The sequence below is a fragment of the Eleutherodactylus coqui genome, chromosome 6 (genome assembly GCF_035609145.1).
Source record: "Eleutherodactylus coqui strain aEleCoq1 chromosome 6, aEleCoq1.hap1, whole genome shotgun sequence".
NCBI classification, from domain to species: Eukaryota; Metazoa; Chordata; class Amphibia; order Anura; family Eleutherodactylidae; genus Eleutherodactylus; species Eleutherodactylus coqui.
The window spans coordinates 175,526,290-175,550,382 of NC_089842.1; the positions used below are offsets into that span (position 1 = coordinate 175,526,290).

The 24,093-nt window shown below is 41.1% G+C and overlaps 1 protein-coding gene across 1 annotated transcript in view; it reads right to left on the reverse strand.

The window, feature by feature from the left end:
• TMEM260 (transmembrane protein 260) overlaps positions 1-24,093 on the reverse strand; it is a 96,703-nt gene that overhangs the window by 23,678 nt on the left and 48,932 nt on the right. Inside the window, exons 5-10 of the mRNA XM_066608259.1 lie at positions 12,209-12,386; positions 9,277-9,390; positions 5,641-5,820; positions 3,016-3,056; positions 2,405-2,495; positions 616-723 (exon numbers count right to left, since the gene is read on the reverse strand). Coding sequence (XP_066464356.1) covers positions 616-723; positions 2,405-2,495; positions 3,016-3,056; positions 5,641-5,820; positions 9,277-9,390; positions 12,209-12,386 — 712 coding nt within the window. The remainder of the gene's footprint in view (positions 1-615; positions 724-2,404; positions 2,496-3,015; positions 3,057-5,640; positions 5,821-9,276; positions 9,391-12,208; positions 12,387-24,093) is intronic.

Consider the following 24,093-nt stretch of genomic DNA (forward strand, 5'->3'; position numbering starts at 1 on the left):
TTTTTTATTAAGCAAGGGTAATGGAGAGCCTATTGGATTAATTGTATAGGCATATTTCCAAAAAATACAATACAACGGCAACTGGATTACATTATTCCGCATAACGGGAAAACCTTATGTGGCAGAAAAAAACGGATATCATATCTGAATTCAGCGCACTACAGTTACTATAAGACGCCTATCTGCACAGGGTTATTTTTCAATTCACAGCAACTTTGCATAACTGGAATACCCCTTCAAGTCCTTGTTTCCACAGTTATATATAAGCTAGTATTCAATTACATACTAAACAAAAAAAAAAAACAGATTCAGATCCTAGAAGGGGGCAAAAAAAATTCTTAACCAGTCACCTCTGCTAGAATTTGTACCCATCTTGACATACTGTAACTTATAAGGAAACAGATGCCACTACAGGTTGGGACAAAAATGTTGAGTTTTGGTCACATCAAGACTCCACTTGCCTCGGGATCACGGACACCAGGAAGGGTAAGAGGAGGAACGGTCATCTGAACTATCAGTTTTTGGTTGAGTTGGTCATGAACAGCTTTAATCATAATTTCATTTATGCCAATCATTTTATAAATCCAGAATGTAGCTACGAAATAGTGAACTTACCACACCCAGGAACAAAGGCTTAGTAATGTCTAAATTTGCTCTCCAGGAGAAAAATAATGAATAGCCAAACAACATTGTGATAAACAGGGAAACAATCGAAACACTGCACTCTCTGCAACAGGAAGAAACAAAAGGTATGTTACAAAAATATACATTTTTAGGGGAGCTAATGCAATTTCAGCTATGCAGGCACTACATGCTAAGACGTCCTGAATAATGACAAATCATATTAATTGTTAATTAGTCATGATACAACATCCTTCCATGAGGATGCCAGAGCAAAGAGCCCCTACAAAGAAATATATGACCAAGGGGTTCTCTAGTAGGACCTGCTATAAGCCTATAGCTAGATCAGATTCATTTCCGTTCCTTTAGTTTTTTCGTGCTTGTTTTATAGAAAGCGCCACTCTTGGCGATGGGCTGAATCTGGTATTCCAGCATTTAAGTGGCACTGTTTCTACAAAAAAGCAGATCTTTTCATTTAGTTTAATATAGCTCCTTTGAAGCACCAGTGTTTGCATATTCAGTATATGCAATGATATAAAAACAGCAGGAAATGTAATCTAAAGTCATTGAAGAGAGTTATGTTAAAGGACCACTCCGACTAAAACACATTTTTCCCTCTCTGCACCCCGTCTGATTGCCTGTTACACTCTGGACATTTCCTGTGTATATTGCACTCAATTTCATGCAGTGCAGACTCCTGTCCAATGCGTATCAGGTACCATCGTAATGTTGGATTGCTCCATGCTTTCACTTTCACTATTCTATGCTATCAATCCTATGATACATCAGCGCAACATTATATGATCATCCAGAGCCTGTACCATTTTATGCCTGCTAGAAGGACAGTGTAATTATCATTACCTTCTATAGTCACCTAAATAAGCTACAGATGATAAAGTATACTGTAATTTCCTTCAATATAGGGAGAACTGTAATCTCCTTCAATATAACTGTGTGACAGGAACTTCTATTCATCAGCAAAAACTGCAATAGGCATTTCTGTGTTCCCTCTAAAGAGCTTGTATGATATGGTCCATCACACAGGACTGAAAAACTGACTTTTTGTGAGAACAAAAAGCCAAGTAAAAGTCAGGTGGTCACAATAGGATCACATAACCTACTTGAAAAGTAGGACTTCAGGAAGTTTCAGATTGAAAGGATTGACTTAGCACGGTAATACTGGCTTAGGGTGTGTTTAGACACAAAGATGATCACTGAAAAGATGGCTTTTGAACAATCATTTTGCATAAACTACTAATTGGTACTAATGCCTATCAGTACCAATTAGTAGCGTGTGAGCCGCCAGGAATTGAATTTATTCAGAGGACCGCCCACTGTTCTCTAAATAAATTCCTTTTTTTCCTGTCGGTGGGGCCAACAGCTGAGACAATGCAATCATCTGCTCTCAACGCTCCCAGGGCAGAGCACAGTGTGTGGTCCGTCTTATCAGCTATTCTGCTGAATGACGGATTTCAAGCCGAACGGAGATCTGTCATTTACACGAAACGATTATCGCTCAAAAGATGGCTTTTGAGTGAATTTTGTGCGATAATCATGGTGTCTAAATATATAAATACACATACATACATACATACATACATACACACACAGACACACACTGGAGAACTAGTTTCATAATGAATGAAAAAAAAAATTATCGGAGTGACTCTTTAACTGATTTATACAGGTGGAGAAATTTAAAGGTGACTTCTAACATCAGGGTGTACTGTACACATGTAGTATATGAACTATCATATAAAAAATAACTGTAAAATATTAATACTTTCCTGTTAGCAAAACATAGCAATAAAGATAAAACAGCCAAGCCCTGAACCACGGGGGTCATTTCTATAAACATGTGGTTGATTTGAAACCTAGACCAAAAAATAAAATCATACATAAATACAGAAATATATACGAGTACCAAACTTATATGCAGAATTCTATCATCTATATAGTAATGACTGGGATAAAGCTACAGCTAGAGGAATAACTTTAGTAACTTTAAATGTCAAACACAGTGTGCTGTAAAGCCAAAAAGTGTGAATATGACATTTTTATTCACTGGAAGAGGATTTCCTTATTACAGAGCTCTATTTCCTGCAAATAGGACAATGTGGGCTGAAATAATGTAATACAGATTCCTATTTTGGCATCAGTTGTTCTATACAAGGGAAATGTAGCTCCATAGTAGAAGCTTGCCAGTCTATAATTCGCTTATCTTCAGTGCCAAGCATACACAGTGGACCATACATATATTCTGGCCACCATACTAGGTGTATGTCAAGGACACAGAGAGTTGCTTAAATGTAATTCTTAGCAGTATTTGAAGACATATTCTGTACTGTCCAGAGAACCCATATTACAAGTGATTAAATATAGTTACGTTCTTACATCAGAATCTCTCCCACACTGAGTCCTGTTTCTGATTTTGCCTAGTGGTACAAAAATGTGTTACATTTGTAGTCTACTCAAGAAAAAATAACAATACAACAAAAACTTCAATAATAGTCAAAGGAAAATAGGGGTATGAATATTTGTTTCTGGACAGCAAGTGTGACATCCAATACGACCAACATGACAACTACAACAGACTTTAACCCTTTGCAATCCAATTTTGGATTCAGGGTTTTCCTAGGGGGCTTTCTCTTTCTGCCATTATACAATGGCACCATCTGCTGGTACTGCGGTATGGGACATGCTTGAGAGGCCCCCAACAATAGAGCAACCAGTAATATACGGTAAGAATACCCTGTCGGACATCTTCCGACGTCAGAGCTGTACAGCCTTCAGTCAGAATGTCTTCAGACGTCAGACAGTGGATTGGAAATGGTTAAGAGGGTTTCTGTGTGAGGAATACATTTTCTTTTTTACAAAAATCAACATAAAATAAAATCAGCCAATTACCTATATATTCTCCAGTCAAGATTCTGCCCACATTCAAACACTCTGTCCAGTGTAAGTACTGTGCACGCCATAATGCAGATGGTAGCATGCCACAAGCTCAAGACAGTGTTTTAATAATGGCAAGAAGGGGACAGAATGCTAACTACAATGACATGCCAAAAGTCAAGGAATAGCAGTGTGCAAATTGATTATGAAGTGGCGTTAACTCAGGTAATGGCTTGGGAACACCCATACTTGTGTAAGTTGTGAGGTACTTTCTTGTAAGTGAGGATGACCACTGGCCAGCGTGCTCATGGCAAGGTGATGGGAATTATTAAAGTTTGGACAAGGCATGATCGTGCCAGATGGATTGGACATTCTATTTCTGAAGTTGTGCTGGATTTAACATTCCTTGATCCACAATGTCACATGTGTACCGGGACCAAGTTATTGAAAACATTGCCGCCTACAAGCAAGTCCAACAAAGATGACATTTATATTAAATGCAGAGGTCCCACATGCATGTCCCGCAAGTCAGTGAATCGTTCTTTAGCTTTCATTGGACATGAGAGGAGAATACCTACTAGATTGTCTCTGTTAACACTACAACACCAAACACAGTGCCACATCTAGGCTCATGAGGTTGCTAATCTCATCATAGATGCCTGGACTGGTAAAATGAGTCATGATACCAATTGTTTTGGGCTAATGGTAGGGTATGTGTGTGGTGCAGGCCCCATGAAGCCATGGATCCCAGTAGTCACAAGGCATTGTGCAGGCTGATGGTAGTTCCATACTAGTGTGGAGTATGTTCTCATAGCATGGTTTGGGTCAACTGGTTCACCTAAACACGTCAATACCTGCTACATTTTCCTGCTTGGTGACCATTTGCAGTCCTTTATTGATCTCATGTACCCTCACAATGATGGGATATTCTAACAGTATAATGCACCATGCCTTTGGGCCTCAGTTGTCCAGAAGTGTTTCGAGGAGCTTTCTACAGAGTTCTTATGGATGGTTTGGCCTGCGCATTCACCCAATCAAGGATTTATAGGATTCGGTGCAGAGGATCATTCGCACCAGAGATCCTGCACCTACAAATTCCACAAAGCTGTGGGTGGGAGGACATAGTTCAACATACCTCCAGACATCTTCTGTCCACTTGTGGAATCGATGTAATGTGGATTTGATGCGCTTCACCTGGCTAGAGGGGGTCCTACACTATATTAGTTCCTGTCCCATAACTTTTGGCATGTCAAGGTACTTTGTATTATACTTTCATTTTAAACTTTTTTAATTCTGTTTCAGAAAACCCTCTTTAGTTGTCGATAGAATCCTATAAAACAACTTTAACTTATGATGTAATAATACATCCACCAAATTTTCCAATAATAACTCTAGTAAACCGGTTAGAATTATAATGGTGGCTATGTAGGTCATTAACCAGAAATATATATATTAAAAAGAAACTGCAGAATACAGTGAAACTTTCTTTGAGATGATTTACCCTCATCCCCCGCCCCCTCCCCCCCCAAAAAAAAATAATTGCAATGAAAAGAGGTCTTCTAGGAGAATGTTCCTCTCATGATACATGGCTAGCAAGTGTAGTATAAATGAAATTTGTCATAGAAAACCTAGTCTAGATAAAGGTACGGTCTTAACGAGTGGGTCTTTTGGAGACATTTTACCCTATAATTCCTTAAAGGGAAGGGAACAATTCAATGCCATATAGGGTATTTACTGGTGTTTTGGTTTTATGTTCATCTGTATAGGACGACAATGTTAAGACATGGAGCCTACATGTAATGCAACCAATGAGAGAGACAAGAATAGTACAGATTCAAGTATCTCCTTGGTTCTGCCAGTCCAATCACTTTATATTAAGTCATCCTGATTACTTTTTGGGTTGGTTATTAAAGCAATAAAAGAAAAAAGAAAAAGAGAATAAAAAGAGGAACTTCTTAAACTGTTCTTTAAACAAAATTAATCAAAGGTAGGGATTTAATTCTAGTCACTGTATTCAGTTAAATAACAGATTAAGCACTTGAACAAGAGAACGAAAGGAATTTCTGATAATATTGCGTTTAAACTTCTACTGAACTTCAAAGGAGAGGAAACAAGAGGGAGTTTTACCAGACTGAATGTCCCATACTCCTCTCGAAGTAAATGAGTCAGGAGCCCTTGAATGGTCGTCTGGTCTCCCCAGGTCCACTGTGCTTGATTGAAGTACGAGGAAACAATTAGGTAAGAATAAGGTAAGAGCCCCATGGTGAAGTAGAGAACTAGCTTCAGTAAATAATTCAAGGACAATTCCTGTACAGAAAACATTGAGCGTTACTGCCGACCAACTTTTACAAGAGGCTGGCAAACATCAAATAATATTTTACACATAGATGATTTCCCAATTTGTAACAAGTCTCTGGGAATGCTGTCAAATCTCCTGACTTTAGGGATTATTTAGAAATTGCTTCAAACTGATCTCTTTTGCATGGCAGAGTGAGAATGTAAGTGAAGCCAATATTATTAGCCCAGACTCTTGAGTATCATAACCTGCATTGCCTGTGCTGAAATCATTTTTCTGATATCTATAGGTAGGAACTGCAAGGCTGAGATAACCCACTCGAAAATTCTAAGGATGAGGCTGATAAGTGTATTTTACAGAATATCCTGTACTCCTCAACAAAATTAGGACACCATTAAAAAAGGGTGTCCATCAATAGGCTTAGGAAGAGCTACGGTAAGAACAGCAAGATTATTTACAAATTTAGTAATCCCTCAGACTATTTCATTTTAAACACATGGTTTCAACAAGAACTTGGTTTCCATAAAAGAAATTAGTATTTGAATAAGGAACTAAACAACTAAAAGAACCGGTATTAAAAATCTGCAGGAGAACGAACCCATGACTAATGTTCGCTCCTCCATTACATAAATAGGTTCATGTTTAAAGAGAAAGAAAAAAGTGGAAATTAGCAAAATGGAGAAGTAGACAAACATTGTAGGGAGAAGAGGGTTGAATAGGTGGCATGGGGACAAGTAGAAACAGTAAAATCAAAGAAAGCAAAAAATGAAAGAAGTGGAAGAGCATACGAGGGGTGAAGAGCAAAAGAGATATAGAGACTGGGCTTCACTGAGGTTAATATTCTTCTACAGAAATCAAGGGTCAAGCAAAAGATGTTCGAGGTTGTCCTAAAAATTGTGTATGCATGTTCAAAAGGCAAGCCAATTCGAAATGATCGGTTCCAACACTCTAGGGAGACACAGACATACATGCAGTAATTCTCCAATTATCTGAATAGGAATTAAAGAATGGACTAAAAACACTACCTGTTGGAGCTCGCGTATTCTTAGTATTTTTTTGGACAAGTGTAAATAACTAATTTTGGCCCAAGACTTTTTATAGGATTTACATATGGAGGGTGTTAAAGCAAACCAGATGTGAACCTTAAAGATAGAAAAGTAAGAAAAATGTTCTTTTAGGGTAGACATTAGAGATGAGCAAGCATACTCGATAAGGCAAACTACTCAAGCGAGAAGTGCCTTATTTGAGTACCTGCCCGCTCGTCTGTAAAGATTCAGCTGCCGGCGCGGGTGACAGGTGAGTTGCGGCGGTGAGCAGGAGGGAGAGAGGGATCTCCGTTCCTCCCCGCTCTCCCCTGCCGCTCCCCGCCCCCTGCCGGCACCCGAATCTTTAGAGACGAGCGGGCAGGTACTCGAATAAGGCACTACTGTCTCGAGTAGTTTGCCTTATCGAGTATGCTCGCTCATCTCTAGTAGTCATCCTCCAAAAAGACATGCAGAATAATGTAAATTACTGTGCAGTATAAAATGAAAAACTTACAACACTGCATACTGCAAGCATATAATTGGTTGAATGGGTGGGATTTTCTATTCGATAACTTCATCTGCTCAGACTCCTGATTCACGTCTTACTAGGACTTATAGAATTATCATTAAATATTTAAAGGGTCATGCAAAATGTATAAAGTTGAACAATGAATGCACCTAATCATCTGTGCCATCATAAAAACATTTATTATTTCTTAACTAGGTCTTCTCATTTCTTTCAGGATAATATCCTTTCTAAAAAAAATAAAAAATTACTCCTATTTAGTAAAATACACACAGTGAAGTGGCAGCCTGGTCATAGTCAATTTCTCCACAAGTTCGTTTACCCACACTACAATTGCCACTCCTCTTCTCCCCTCTCTTGCATTGGAAAGAGTGCCTACTTGAATCTGTGCTGAGGCTGCTGTGATCACAAGACTCATAATATATTCAAGTTATTTGAGCTATATCTCAATCTGCTTTTGCACCTAAAGGGAATGTGTCATCAGCAAATTACCTATTATGTAAATCCCATCTTTTAGGAATTTTTGTTGATAATCTAAAAAAAATTCCTAAAATCCTGCATTTTTCACACGGACCACAGAGCTTAATAATAAGTGACTGATACTTCCTGATCTGTAGAGAAAGCTTTGCAGCAGTCTTCTCACTAACACCTTTCAGTGGAATCCTGCCTGAGATAACACCGATATACAGATAACACAGGATTCACAATTCACAGTTGATGACCAGCTATGACCATCTACTCCACCTCCCAGCTAAATACCTCTGCACAGGTCACACAGCATACCTAGAACAGTCTTGCATACAAAGTCAATGGGTCAGCTCCTGTCTGTTGTGTGAATAGCCCATGAAGCTGCTGTAAAGCTCCTCTCTAAATGCTGTTAAATGTAGCTCAGGGATTATGGACACCCACATAGTCATGTATAGACAGCAGAATAAACAAAATCAACAATCATAAAATAAAAAACAGATTAGAAAAATGGAATGTGTTTCTCTATCTGGATTTAATTAATAAAAAAAATTGGTGATATATTCTCTTTATCATTAGAGAAGAAATGAGAGCTGCAGTACCTCAAGTGTCTCTTCCTTTCCCCATATTGAAATGAATGAGGTGTACAGCATGTGAGTAAATGATGCTAACTAACAGGATACCGGATTACTTTTTCATTCTAAATTATAAACTTGAATTTACGCATTAACCCTTTCCAATCCAATTTGTATCCTGGTTTTCCTAGGGGGCTTACTTTTTTCTGCCGTTATACAACGGCGCTATATACTGGCTAAAGCCAGTACTGCATGAGGTGACACATTGGATAGGCTCCAACAGCAGAGAGGCCGGCAATATACAGTAAGAGAACCCTGATGTATGTCTACCAACATCGGAGCTGTACAGCCTTAATTCATAATGTCTTCACAGGTCAGACAGTGGATTGGAAAGGGTTAAAAACTGTATTCCCATCTCAGTTTTCATGGCTGACATGAATAATCAATGACTGTTTTGGAAACAGTTGAGGCAGCAGCCTTACGCTTTTTTCATAACTCCCATTGAAGTGAATAGGTGTTACAGTAAAAATGTAGCATGCTGAGCTACACTGTTCCCATAACACGGAAGTTACAGAAACACCATAGCGTGCTACGCCATTTTCGCAACTCCCATTTACTTCAACAGTGTAAGGCTGCCGCCTGGACTGTTTCCGTATCCCCTGGTGAGGTGGTTGGGGAACAGCCACGGGCTTCTCATCTGTGCCAAGAAATGATTTGCTGGGAATACCTCTTTAAAAGGTGCATATCCTAATAGGATTCAAATAGATTACTGGTATGTTTACATTTATTATATATTTTGCACCCAAAATTTCCTTCTTCCTAATAACATCACCCCACGCTGCTTGGGGATATGTGTATATGAATATGCATACAAACCTTGTGCATGAACTGATGTCCCAGAACCCATACCACAATGCATATTATATACAGTACAATAGTGTGCTGGTTACACAAACTAAGTCCGCAGCAAAATGCTCCATACAGAGAAATCTAAGAAAAAAAAAGTGACAAAAAAAATTATTTCAAAGATGTGATCCAGAAGTATTTTGTTCAAGAACGCAAAACGGTTTTAGAAAAGAAAATGGACTATAAAATCTCAGCTTTTTATTGCCTTACCCAGTCCATGCGGCTTGTTATATGCAAAGGGCTAGTGGAGTGCAAACAATCATCAGCTGATCTTGAGATGTCAGCTTTCAAGAAAAAACTTGAATATTCATTGCCTTGCACCTTATTGATTAACTGATTCTACAACACTATTTATTACCCTAATATGTGTGCAGGTTTTGCGCGCGTAAAATGCTGTATCAATCTCACATTGACTTTCAATGGTGCCTCTCACACACAGCACATGAAACAGATCGCGGAATGCAATATCTTGGTGCATATTACATGTGCGTACATGCCAAAACAATGTACGGGGACTGTCGGCACGCAGCAAGTACACATTTTTTATTGCGTATTTGTTGCATACTCCCACACTCAAGATACGCCCACAGAGTGCAACAAAGCACTCTCTTGTGTGTGTGAGAGCCCTAAGGGCTCCTGCACACTTGCGTTTTTCTTGCGTATTTTTTTCATGCGATTGTCAATGGGACTTTCTAATGTTAAAAACACATCACATGTTAATTAGAGATGAGCGAGCAAGTGTTGCCTTTTACGAGTACCTGCCCACACATCTCAAAAGATTCAGGTGGCAACGGGGGGGAGAGCGGTGAGTTGCGGGAGTGAGCAGGAGAGAGAAAGCGAGCAGGAGAGAGAGAGAGAGAGAGAGAGAGAGAGAGAGAGAGAGCGAGCGAGCGAGCAGGAGAGAGAGAGAGAGCGAGCGAGCAGGAGAGAGAGAGCAGGAGAGAGAGAGCAGATCTCTCCCCCGTTCCTCCCCACTCTCACCCGCCTCTCCCCGCCGGCACCCTAATCTTTTGAGACGAACGGACAGGTACTCGCAAAAGGCAATACTCGCGCGAGTATTTGCCCTTAGCGAGTACGCTCGCTCATCTCTAATGTTAATGCTTTGCAATTTTTGTGCGCTGTGTTTTTCAACATTAGAAAGTCCCATTGACAATCGTGTGAAAAACACGCAGCGATATTGTGTGAAAAAAATGTGCAAGAAAAACACAAGTGTGTAGGAGCCCTAAGGCTGATACTGGCATCTTCATTTCCTCCTTCTAGACCCTTATTTGGGACGGTCTGCCACTCCTGCAAACACAGTCTACAGTCTGTTTATCTATGAACTGTGTAGAATTAAATTAGCAGAGAACTTTACAGACATATTTCTGGATTATGCGAAGCCGTTTACACTATTTGATTTATTATTTAAACTGTAGTGTATTAAAAGGGTAATTCCCTTTAAACCCATCAGCAGTGGAGTACTGATGCTCAAGGAGGCTAAATCAAGGTATAGAGACTTTAGGCACGGCTCCCTGGGATATGAAGAAATATAGCTCATCCATCTCCCAAAAGAATTGTCGTCATTTTGTTAAAGCATGTCACGCAGCCAATCAGATCTCTACTGGTGAGGTCCAACAGACCTATCCACAAAGACGTGTCTTTGGGAATCTAACACCTGAGTCATTTTCTTCTAAACTTAGTAGTGAGCTTACAGAATACAGTAGTGGACCCTAAAATCTGAATCTGTGCCTGTACTACTATGCTGGGCTGCTGCACAATGTATGGAGCAGTCCGCTTCTAACTCTGTATACTGAAGCAACTGATTGGTGGGGTTTCCCATTTATGGACCCCCATCAATCAGCTATTGATGACCTATCCTGAGGTTATTTAGAGCCAGAAAATTCCTTTTAAAGGGTATAAATGCAGGTCCAACAGCTGAAAACGGCGATCACAAAATATTTAACTTGCCATACATTATCCCTAAATAAGTGCGTGCAGAAAGAACGTAGTATTATATAATGCCCATTGAAATGAAGCAGAACTCTAAAATGGCTTTGGGGCAAGTTAATAATAATCCAACTTAGTTATATGACTTTCTGGGAAAAGTAAGGGAGAGCCAATATGGTGCAACTACTACAAAAAGTTGTCACAAAGCTTTCCCAGACTCCTCAACCAGCCTACTTTTATTATGGAGGACTAGAAGGATAAAAGATGGGTGGAGCGACCCTGTGGTGGTGCCTAAAGGTTTAGAGTGACACTGTAAGATTTAAGACGATGGGCTAGTAGACGTAGTGCTAGCCAGATGCATGTCTTACTGGTGGTAGCCATGGACTAACATACAGACAGTAGTGTGTAGAAAAAAATCTGCCATATGGCACAACCTTCCAAGGGATAATGTTATGATAGCAAGTGCAGAATAAAAATGTCTTTATTGCTGAATCAACATAAAAACAAGCATAAAAAGTGTTTGGAGGCAGAGGACCTCTTCTTCAGTTAAGTTGGGGTTGAGGACAACTAAGCCGTGAGAGCAGTTAGCGGATCCTGTTTAGGGCAAAAGGTCAGGCTTGTTGATAAAACTACATCTAGCCGGCATCCCCACAGCTCGAAACACGTTATATACTAGTCTCATGCAGATTCATCAATAAATAAGTTTTTATACTCCACATTTTGTCAAAACATCATTTTTTGGAAGTTTGCCCCATGCGTGAGATTTTTTTTTTGCACTCTTGTAGCAAGACACCTTCTCCTCTATGATCTTAAGGGGAAATGCTCTTTAAAAATGGCCGTTAAATGCCTGACTTCAGTTACATCCTGAACTTCTAAAAATCACAAATCAATAAATAAATAAATCTCTTTAGTTATTGAGACAGAAATGTTACATTTCACTTGGCATTGCTCCATGTGTCCAACGAGACGAAATTACCTTTGATCTCTTGCTGTCAGTTTTTGCCTTGTGAAACTCCACTGCAAGACCCATCAGCATCACCACAAACAGATTGTTCAGGCTGAAAACCTCGGCTGCAATGGACCACTGCCATGTTAGACGTGAAAATGAATATAACCCTGCAGCAAGGATTCCTGCCGTATAGGAGCCAGAAAGCCTGCAAACACAGATAACAGGAAATCTCCTTTTGCTACAAAATAGAACTGTTTGTTATGCATTTTATATTATAGCTACAATCGGCTCTTGCTACCAAGAGCTATCAGTTTGGTATGTAATATTTCCACAAACCAATTCATGACAATATTAATTAGAAAAAAAGGACACAATAACGGTAAGTGAGAGCAACTGTTTCATGTCCTACTACACATGGCATGCCCCTTAAGGTAGAATAGGAAGTTCTAAGCTTTCAAGACCATTGCCAGATTGAATGAAAACAGCGTCCGCAGCGAGTGACAAGCCTGTAATGTTAAAATAAAATAGGAAGAGAACAATGGCTCCTAGTGTATGGCGAACAGGCAGATTCAATGTCACATGGAAGAAAGGGAGATCATTGAATGACTGCCTTTGTCCTCCAGTTGTCCCATGTTTCCAGATAGTATATTACACAATAGGAGTATGCTGCCTGTGGGTTTCGAATCCTTGCGGAACTACCACTGCCAGGTTACTCACTGGTTTGGTAGCTCTTTTATAATTAATTGACTATAAAAGAAGCCAATTTATGTAGAAGGAAAACCTACGGAGTGAAATACACTTTCTTTCGAGTTCAGAAAGGCTTTTTACTCTCCAGATACCACTTACTAGTTGTAACCTTACAGCTCATACACACAATAGAAAGTCTCATGTAACATTATGTCTCCGAACAAGAACGGTCTAATCACGTTTTAGGATGTGAGAAAGTATTATACATGCTCTGTATTAAACATGCTCTGTATTATACATGTTCTGTAGATTGTTTTACACCAAGTCTTCTCCACTCGTACTTTACATAGTGGACTCAGTAGGGTGTCTTTGCCCTAATAGGTGGCTTTTTCCTTTCATTATACTGAGTCCTGTTTTATCTTGATTTATGAGATAGTGGTTTGTCAGTTTTATCTAAGAAAAAAATTCTAGAATATCAGATGACAGATAAATTAAAGAAACATTCTGAGAAAAGCAGATACATGGTATTATACACTGTAAAAGGCCTTATGGGATGGTGTATTACACAGAAATTCAAGACTCTTTCTGATGAATACAGTACAGTTACCTCCAGTGACACTCAGATTATGCCTTCTTTGCTTCTAGTCTTCCACTTTTCCCTTTATACTCCATCCAACCCAGGCCACCACAATGAATTTTAAGCCACAACTTGACTCTGCACACAAACTCCCCATCCTGCTGCTATGCTCACTGCCTTTACACAGTAATAGTGCCCTCTTTTGTGTTCCCCAACACATTGTCCTCACAGTAATAAGTCCTTTATTATGCTCACTACAAAATAATACCATCTATGTCCGACAGTAATAGTCCCCTCATTTGTACACACACATATTCAGTAATACCACCCACATTGTGTCCCTAAAAATTTGATGGTTTCTCGTTTATGCCCATACACAGTAAAGATGTATCCTTTATGTCCCCCACAAAGTAATAATGCCTCCTTTACTCCCCCCATAATAATAATGACCTACCTCCTGCCCACAGGGTGCCAATAGTACAAGAGAACTGAGGATTAGAGATGAGCGAGCGTACTCGGATAAGCACTACTCGCTCGAGTAATTGGCTTTATCCGAGTATCGCTGTGCTCGGGTCTAAAGATTCGGGTGCCGGCACGGAGCGGGGAGCTGCAGGGGAGAGCGGGGAGGAACGGAGGTAAGATCTTTCTCTCCTTCTCTCCCGTCCGCTCTCCCCTGCTCCCCCCTGCGACTCACCTGTCAGCCGCAGCGGCACCCGAATCTTTAGACCCGAGCTCAGCGATACTCGGATAAAGCCAATTACTCGAGCGAGTAGTGCTTATCCGAGTACGCTCGCTCATCTCTACTGAGGATGTCACTGTACTAAGAGAAGTTAAAATTCTCATCTCAGCAACAGCCAAAAAGCACAAGTCGATGGGGAGTACAGCGAGTCTGCTCTAACTTTATATGGTGTTCCGTCTGTGTACTGCATACCGGAGAACCCACATGGTTGTCTGAAAAACAGGTCCCAAGTCAGAGTGTTTAAAAATGGTATGCGATTTCCACACTTCTGGTCGGGTTTATTTATCTGCACCCGCAGCCCTATCTGACCCTCCTGCTGCAGCTTTCTGCCCTTATCCTGCTTGCTCACCTCAATCTGCAATTTGTTAAGAGCTGCTCAGCCTCTTCTAGGAGGGTATCCTGACTCCTCCACGCCAGCATCAGATTACTCTGAGAGCAGGAGACAGAGGAAGAGGATGTTGCGCTGTCTCATGCAGTAGTAGGAGGTGGCCTGTGCCCCCTTATCTCCTATTGAGACGCCACTGTCTATGTCTACTTCTCTACCAGTGCCCCAGGTATCTTCAGAGTCCAACTCTCCTGTATGCACTGTGAGCTTGAAAATAACAGGGGAGACTTGGCAACCTTGGTCAAGTGCGCCAACTCTCCCCTGTTAATTTTTAAGCACCCAGAGAATTGCCACTGCTGCTCCATTTGGGGTGACTACTGCTCTCTGACAAGCTTTCTGTCGTGTTGTGCCGCTAGCCAAACCCCCTCAGGTATGATTATTCTAGTTTGCCTTTGCATTCCTAATCTTGATTGTGCTATGCAACGGAGCGCCGTTTTCTTATATTTTACTCTTGTATGCAGTCATAAATGCTTGCATGTCTGATGAACAAAACAAACATGTATAAATATATTCCCATAAATCTGAATACATTTGATCACCCATGACGTTCATGACATTTACTTTCATCTATTTAAACTGCATATATAAACTGGTAACTATGCACAGATGACAAGTATACTTTAGGCTGTAATGCCGTTTGGAGCAGGATAATAAATATGTAATGCACCACTGATTCTGGAGAAAACTGGTCTTGGGTCCCAATCCATAATCTTGACTTTCACATCTTTTCCTATGATCACATACCGTCATAAATGTTTCCCCTCAGGGTCCAAAATACACAAGAATTGAAACATCCTTGCATTTATAGTATTCCAGTCTGCCAAGCCTGTAGGACAAAAGCTCATTTTTTTCACTCCATGAAACCTTAAATCTGTAAACAAAATTAACTAACTGTACCCTACAATGTCATATTTCACTACTCTTCTAAAAAATGGATTATGTATTGCAGGAATTGTGTCTACCCAGAGCAAATACGGTAGTATATAGATTTAAACTAGTCATGTACAGATCAGTACTGTAATCAGCCTTGATCATCGGACTTAATAGAACAGCAAATGTATGCCAAAATTAATTTCTTAAACCCATAATGATATTATCAGATATGTTAAAAGGGACGTTCCCATCCCCAACCTTCTCCACCTCTATTCACCTGAGTGATGAGTGTTCCTGTGTAAAACCACAGGAACGATTATCGCCGGCACGGCCTGTCAGGCATTTGCCTGTGTAAAAGGGCCCCAGGGACAGCAATTTTCCTTGGCAAAGATTGGAGTACTTTTCTATCATTTCCACAGCCCAAATGTATTAACCCTTTCCAATCCAATGTCGGGCCTGCCCCGACATCATCATTTCCCTCCACAGCTCCGATGTCGGGACAGGCCCGACACTGCAGTGCAGGAGTGCATCTGCACCCGATCATCAGACACATCGGGTGCAGATGCACTCCTGCACTAGTCCTCATCGAGGACCCCCGAGGAGAAGGCAGAAAGGGTTTTTAACCCTTTCTGCCTTCTCCTTTACACATTACATAGCGCTCAATTAGCGCTATGTAATGCACAGAGATTCCGGCCAGCGATCAGGTGACCGCCGGTGTTACCTGACTCCCAGCAGTCACATGAACGCCAAGCCGGAAGCCTGCACCGTGGGGGGACCTGCTTATCTGACCGGCGTCTTGCGCATTCTCCTTCTGCCTCCCGGCTCGGCAATCATGTGAATGCCAGGTGCCACCTGACCCCAGCGGTCACATGATCGCCGAGCCAGGAGGCAGAAGGAGAATGTGGAAGACGCCGGACAGGTAAGCAGGTCCCTCCACGGTGCAATGAGCACCTGCACCCTCCTGAACTATGTCAGTTCAGGAGGGTGCAGGGAAAATGTATTTTTTCTCATCCATTGTCCCCAGCTCCAATTTATTTGGATCTTCGGAGAATGGATGAGAAAAAATAAATGGATTGCAAAGGGTTAAAGAGGGTTTGCATGAGAATAGAAGAAAGTCTTTTTATCCCAGAAAAGGTTCTGTATGGAATAGCAACTTGGTCTCATTTCCTTGAAGGGGTCCAATGATCGTGAGTATCAGTTCCTGTTGACCATTCCCAACAGTGGATTTAGGCCTCATGTCCACTAGAAAAATACAATCCGCACAGATTTCTGCAAGATTCCGCACGTTTTTGCTTTAAATGGTATTTTTTTTAATGCGGATATCCGCACCTATTGATAGCAATGTGACAGCAATGTGGCCGATCTGCGCGGAATCCGCACTAAAATGGAGCATGCTGCGTTTTTTTTCCGCGCCTGATAAACGCAAATCAATTAAAATGCCATTTGCAGGTGCAAAATTCAATTTAATTGACTGCAGATGGCCAATGATATTCCTATGGACAAAATTTCACCCGCGGAATCCGCAATTTAATTTTGCTATTGGACTAGGGTGAATAAAGATAAGTCATGTTGGATTTCCGAGAAGGTGTTTGGTAACAGCTTGTTCCTTTCTCTCCATTTAAGTAAACATGTATACTCAGCCAAGCAGTGGAGACACCAATATTTAAGATTGTAGAAACAATTGGATATTGGATATTGAGGCTGAGTCAACCTTGAGCTGGCTACCTGAGTCATGCGTGGATTGAACTTGCAACCTTCAGGTCGTAGGTCATATTATAATGTAGTACAATTGTGAAAACTCTATTCGAATTCAGATTTTCCTACCAAGTACGTAAGTCAACAAATGATACTACCAACTTGAATGTTACTGGTATATCTTCAACTCCATTGATGAATCCAAAAAATGGTTAATTTATCCCTTTGCTTATAATGTACAATAATGATGCACCAACAGTAAAACAGGCCAAGTAAGAACATAAAGGTACAGTAGAGAAGGTAGTCAATAAACAATGCCACCTAGTTGTCTTTCATGACAGATGTCTATCAAGGCTTCCTCTACTAATAGAGTCAGTACTTTGGACAAAAGCTGTATGTGTCAACTCAGTAGGATCCCAGTTCATTGTGATGTACTGTTACAATTCAATTCTAAGGCAATGGTTTTATTTCCAGTTTCTACTCAAACATATCTTCATAGATCAATTTTCCATTGTTCTTGTTCTGATAGGAGCATAAAACTGGATTTTTCAGGTAATTCTATGGTAATGCCTTCTCAACGCAGGACATGACAAAGCATCTATTATCCACTACAGCTTACAATAAACTTAATCTTGTTGTAGTTGTGTGGTTGGTCCCTGACATCTCCAACCAAACTTTGCCCTCCTCAATATGGTTCAAACAGGATCAGCAATAAAAGTCAGCATAAGTCGCAGAAGTGCATATTTGGCACCTTCAGAAGACTTTTCTGTTCTTCGCTGCAAAATATACTCACTAGAACTTCATGCAGTGCGTAACAAAACTCTTAAATTTAGTCATCACGGTACAGGTGGTCATCATAGCACCCAATTTTAGAATAGTATTTACCAAGCAGAGTTATGTGGTGTTTCTTGGAACCTGGTGAAGGGTTCTTTGGACGATAGCAAGGACCAAAAATGTCACATTTACAATAAGAATGGCATTCAGCCTGCTTGAAGATGCTTTATGTGGAAGGCGGCGAATGAGTCAACAAACCTCAGCCAAAACACAACACTAGTTGAGAATTATGGAATGCATTACTAGCCCAAACATCTTGTCAACTTAAGGTGGGATTAGGGGTTACCCAGGAGAGCTTCCAAGATGGTAATATGATAGAGAATCATTGTCTCAAAATGTACAGCAAATAACATACATGAAAATGTGGCTTAACCCCTTTAGTGGCACGCCCAGAAAATCCCCTAAAAATCAGTGTTCAAATGTGCTGAAGACTACCTAAACCTGCCACTGAAAGGGTTAAACGGTCACTAACGTTTCAAGCAACTTGTACTTATGTGATAGCCAGTGTGATATTCTAAATGAAAATTTTGCTAGGTATCTAAAATGAAGTGATCTTTCAAACACAAAAATGTCAAAGTGTTGGCTACTAGGGGTTACCCATCCTTCTAATATGCTGCCCACTACCGGTTGTCAAGTGAGCTTATCTCTGTTATTAGAGACAGCAAGATGGCAGAGCAGGAAGTGTAAGATGTGGATGAGTCATCCTGTTCATTGAAGTTTATGAGAGCAGAGGAGAGGGGGAGGGACAGTAAGAGATACACAGATGTGCTAATAGTGATTTGCTGCTATTTAATCACATCTACACTGCTCAGTCCTGCTTTACATTATGATGCTATGTCTGTGTGTATGTGTTACAGACAAAAAGAAGAATATACAGAGATGTATATATAGAGCATATCATAAGAGCAAGCTTCCACCAGTTCTAAGACAATTGAGAATCAGATGTACACCCTGCAGAGGAGGAAAATACCAAATACGAAAAGAATACATGTGCTTCATCAACCACATAAAGGCCTTTGATTGCATTGACCATGACAAACTGTGGCACAGCCTACAAAAGCTGGGCATATCCGCACATCAAGTCAAGCTGATAAAATCACTTTATACTAATCAAGAAACCACTGTGAGAACACAGTATCGGGACACAGATTGGTTTGGATCGGCAAAGGTGTAAGACAGGACTGCACCCTCTCACCCTTCTTGTTTAACCTATATGCAGAAGTGACCATGCACAAAATGGAGCTAGACAAATTGGAAACTGGGGTGAGAATAGGTGGCAGAAACATCAACAATTTCCGTTACGCGGAAGACACAACACTGCTTACAGAAACAGGTCTGAAACAGCTGATATGTAAGATTAAAACTGAAAGTGAAAATATGGGCCTCTACCTGAATTTAAAGAAGACAAAAATTATGACACCTGCAAAAAATGTCCAAATTCAAGTCAAAATCAACAGCAAGAACGCAGAATGCATGCGAGACTTCATCTTCTTTGGTTCGAAAATTAACCAGGATGGAGAATCTTCACCTGAGATAAAACGTAGGATAGCATTAGGACGAAGCGTAATGCTAAACATGGACAAAATCTGGACACGTAGGGATATCGGTAACGCAACAGAATTCAGGAAACCACAGTTTTCCTCATAGCCACGTATGGATGTGAAAGCTGGACTGCGAAAAAACCTGATAGAAGGAGGATCGATGTGTTTGAGCTGTGGTTATGGCGAAAACTGCTGCGTATACCCTGGACGACGAGAGTAACAGAGAAGTCCTGAATCGTATAAGACCTGATATATCACTGGAGGACAAGATGATCAGACTCACGGATTTTCGCCATGTAATGCGAGCAGAGTCGCAAGAAAAAAAAAATCTATAATGCTTGGACAGATCAGTGGTAAAAGAAGACCCGTCCGCCAAAGAACACAATGGCTGATACTGGCATGGATATCACACAACTGAAAGAAGCAGTGCAAAACCAAAAAACATGGAGGGAGTACACACGTCAGCTTATTCTGAAAACTCATCTGAAAAGTTAGGTACGCTTTAAATGTATTTCTGAAGTTTTTCCAAAAATAAAAATTCTTCTTACAAAGTTCAATACAATCTAACATAATGACCCTAATTGTATTAATCCAGATTTCAAGTAAATCAAGGTCAGAATACAATGTCTGTATTTAGAGTTTAAAATGGAAAAAATGGTAATGCATGCATTTGTATATCACATTTTAGCTGGGATTTATTAAAATACAAAATGCCCAGCCCTCCAGCATAATAATAGTTATGGATCTCCTAATGTTATTCCCTTTACCACTTCTATTGTGCCTGTCTGAAAGGCATGGAGTGAGTCAGGTTAATTTCTCCTATAGCACTCTCTCGATGCTTAATGTGGCACTATGACTCCTCTTGAAGGCACAGCTATTAATGCTTATATGTCTCAGACTTGGTTCCTTGCCAACCTGCACTTTCTATGGCTACCCATGTACAATGCACAGGACTTGGAAACAAAGCCATGGCTATTAGCTACAGTATACAATAAGGTTATCAGTCCTAGGGAGATTTCAAGTAGGTTTGTTCTTGATAATCTAAGTGCAAACCATTTAACGCAAAATAAAAACTCACATACACGTGTGTGGGGAACGGCTATTGTGTTTCAAGACTCAGAAGTCTTATCCAGATAAAACCACGTATGTTTTTATAAAGAGACAAACAAGGTTGTAGATCATTGTAATATTAAAAACAGTAATACAGTCACATACTTAAACAAATGGATCAAAACCCAAGATCAAATCACAAAGCCAACTGAATCTCCTAAATCCCCACAGTCCATAACAGTCTATATACTGAACAATGTTCCCACAGATGTCTGTACCTCCATATTATGTAATAAACCAACTTGGAGCCTGCATCTCCAAGGTAGAACACTCTTCTTTCACAAGTGCCTCAAGTGTGTAAAATCAAAAAGATCCAAAAAAAAAAGTAGGATAAAGATCTAGCTGGTAGTGTAAACCCCATAGAGTTACAAAAGGCCACACAATACGAGTCCCACAGTTATGGGCTAAAAGGCGTATTCAACTTTTGGGCAGTATAGTAGTAGCACATACAGATCACAGTCAAACACAATGCAAATCTCCTTCAACACTATACTGACTCGTCTTGAAATGCAACTCCAGAAAATCACAGTCATACATCACAAGCCTCCTACACAAGGCATCATACAACAGATTGTCTATCCTGCAACTAAGCAGGGAAATGCAAATCGAAATGTTTCACAGACATAAGGGGGGTGTTGACACATTAGGACTAGAGTTGAGCGAACGTGTTCTTAACGAACACTTACGCACCCGGACACCGGCTTTGCCGAGGACTTCAGTGTCCGCGCGTAAAGCTTCGGCGGGCGCCGGGGGGCGGGGAGAGGCGCGGCGGCGCGGGCGGCAGCAGCGGGGAACAGGGGGGAGCCCTCTCTCTCTCCCTCTCCCCCCCACTCCCCGCCGCACCCCCCCGCGCTGCCACGGCGACCCCCGAACTTTTTTCGCCCGAGCACGGAATTGCTCGCAAAGTTCGGTGTTCGGGCGAAAAGGGGCGGAGCCGAACACGTTCGCTCATCTTTAATTAGGACCTATATGACCTATTGGGATATATGGCCATCATACAGGGATGGGTCCCCAATCAGGAGCCGACTCTTTTCACCATAGAAAAGAGCCAGTGCAAAGAACACTCCCTCTATTTGCAAGAGCAATAAGGTCAGTCTCAAACAGGTGCTTAAAAACACAGCATTTTTACAAATGTGGCGTTTCATAGTGTTTTGGAACAGCGTTTGACGGCGGTTTTAATGCACCCATCATTGCCATGGGTGATGTGGTGCATTAAAAAGAGCCGCAACGCACTAATACAGAACAGAATAATTTGAACTAAAACACTATAAAAACCGCCTGTCGGAGAGTGGCCATAGCTACAAGAAAGAGCAGCTCCTGCACTGGCAGAATCAAAGTGATTCTACTACATGGTCATTCATTCATTTGCATGGGCACCATATAACACCATCTGCAGTTTCTCTAAACTAGAACACATAATTGGTGGGGGCTTCGTCTTTTAGAACAAGGATGAGCAGCTAACAATCAGAAGTTCCTCAGTTAGAGAAGATGTTATTTGGATTGGAACAACTTGCTCAAGATTCTGGTCAATTGCAGAGTCTGACATAACCTACTGTGACTTTTGGTCAACCAATGTATCAGTGCATGGATGAAAAAAAAGAGTGGGCAATCTGATACATCATATATAGAGATGAGCAAGTATACTCGCTAAGGCACATTACTCGAGCGAGTAGTGCCTTAGCTGAGTATCTTCCGGCTCGTCTCTAAAGATTCGGGGGCCGGGAGCAGCGGGGGAGAGCGGGGAGGAACGGAGGGGAGATCTCTCTCTCCCTTTCTCCCCCCCGCAACTCACCTGTCACCTGCGCCGCCCCCCGAATCTTTAGAGACAAGCGGGTAATGTGCCTTAGTGAGTATACTCGCTCATCTCTAATCATATACAACCAGTAGCAGCAAATCAACTCACAGGTTAGCATAATATCAATATGACCAACAACTAGACATTACTGTATACAGTAGGCTATTCAGCTGTGACAAGCTGAAAATAATATGGAGCCTTTCAGTTGCCAACAAATTTGATATGTGGCTAACCCAGTGTCTAAAAGTAGCCATACACGTCATATATAAGTAGGTTGAGTGTCTGGTGAACATTCATTTTGCAGACGCAGCTAATACACTGGCCTTCCATATTCAGTGACACGGGCGATGAACGATCTGTCTGGAAACCTTCTTTCAAACGATTTTCTGGGAACATTCTTTCACGAAAAGATCCTTAGACTGAAGACGTTTCATTTGACAGGCAGTTGAAAATTTCAAATACGGCAGACTTCTCTCCAGACGATCTGTCCTCGGTAGGCTAAAATAATATTCATTGCTATAATTCAAAAAATGTTGGTGTAAATCATCAACTTTAGTCTAATGGGTATGGCCACCTTAAAGGGGTTATCAATAGTTTATTGGTGGTTGTCTTCCACTCAGGATTAGAGATGAGTGAACGTACTCGGTTTGGGTGTTTTTGGACTTGAGCACCGCTTTTTCCGAGTAACTGACTACTCGGACGAAAAGATTCGGGGGGCGCGTGGTGGAGCGGGGAGTAGCAGTGGGGAACAGGGGGGAGCTCTCTCTTCCCCCCCCCCACTCCCCTCTGCAACCCCCCGCGCCCCCCGAATCTTTTTCGTCCGAGTACGTTCGCTCATCCCTACTCAGGATCCCTACCAATCATCTGATCCTCTGACCTGCTATTAGTGTGGCCAAGCTGAATGGTTGTATTGGGGTCGAAGCCGGAAGTGTAATAAAAGCCTTTGCTTCCATTGAAATCAATGAGATTATTACACACCCTGTGCTATAAAATGCCCTGACTTAAAATACAATAAAATATGGATTTTTAACTCAAGGACTTAATATTTACCAGGGGAATAAATGCTCCGAGAAAATCATCCAAAAATGATATCCAGAGTTTCACCGTAAGACTAGAGCTCCTTGATCCACCTGATGAAATTATTCCGAGGGCCTCGATCTATACAAAGTATTTAAAGGGGTTGTCCAGAATATATCTTTATTCAATTACAGTAGTTCTCTCAGACAGCCCTTTCGGAATATACTTGCCTCTCTGAAGATCGACCTCTTCTTGTTCTGGTGGTGTGTCACATAACCTGTGATAGCACTGCCGCCTCCTGGCCCAATGATGCACCATATACAGGGAAAGAAGCAGACTTCTAGCCCTGGAAATGGTAAGTCACTGGATGACATTCCATTTGGAACGGTCATGTGTATATATACATTGGCCGGCGCTCGGGATCCCTGCTGATCAGCTGATCCTCCTGCCTGTCGTCAGTGCAGTGGGGCCAGATGTTGTCATTGGTAATTAGAGCTGGAAGTGTAATAGCTGGCTTCACTCCCATTGAAATCAATTAGCGCAATGCCTACTGTTACACTTCCGGCTCTGATCACAATGCAGATGTCTGGCCCAGCTGGTCAGATCCAGACAGCTTCACTTACACTGATGTCAATGGATGTGAAGCAGTCTATTACAAT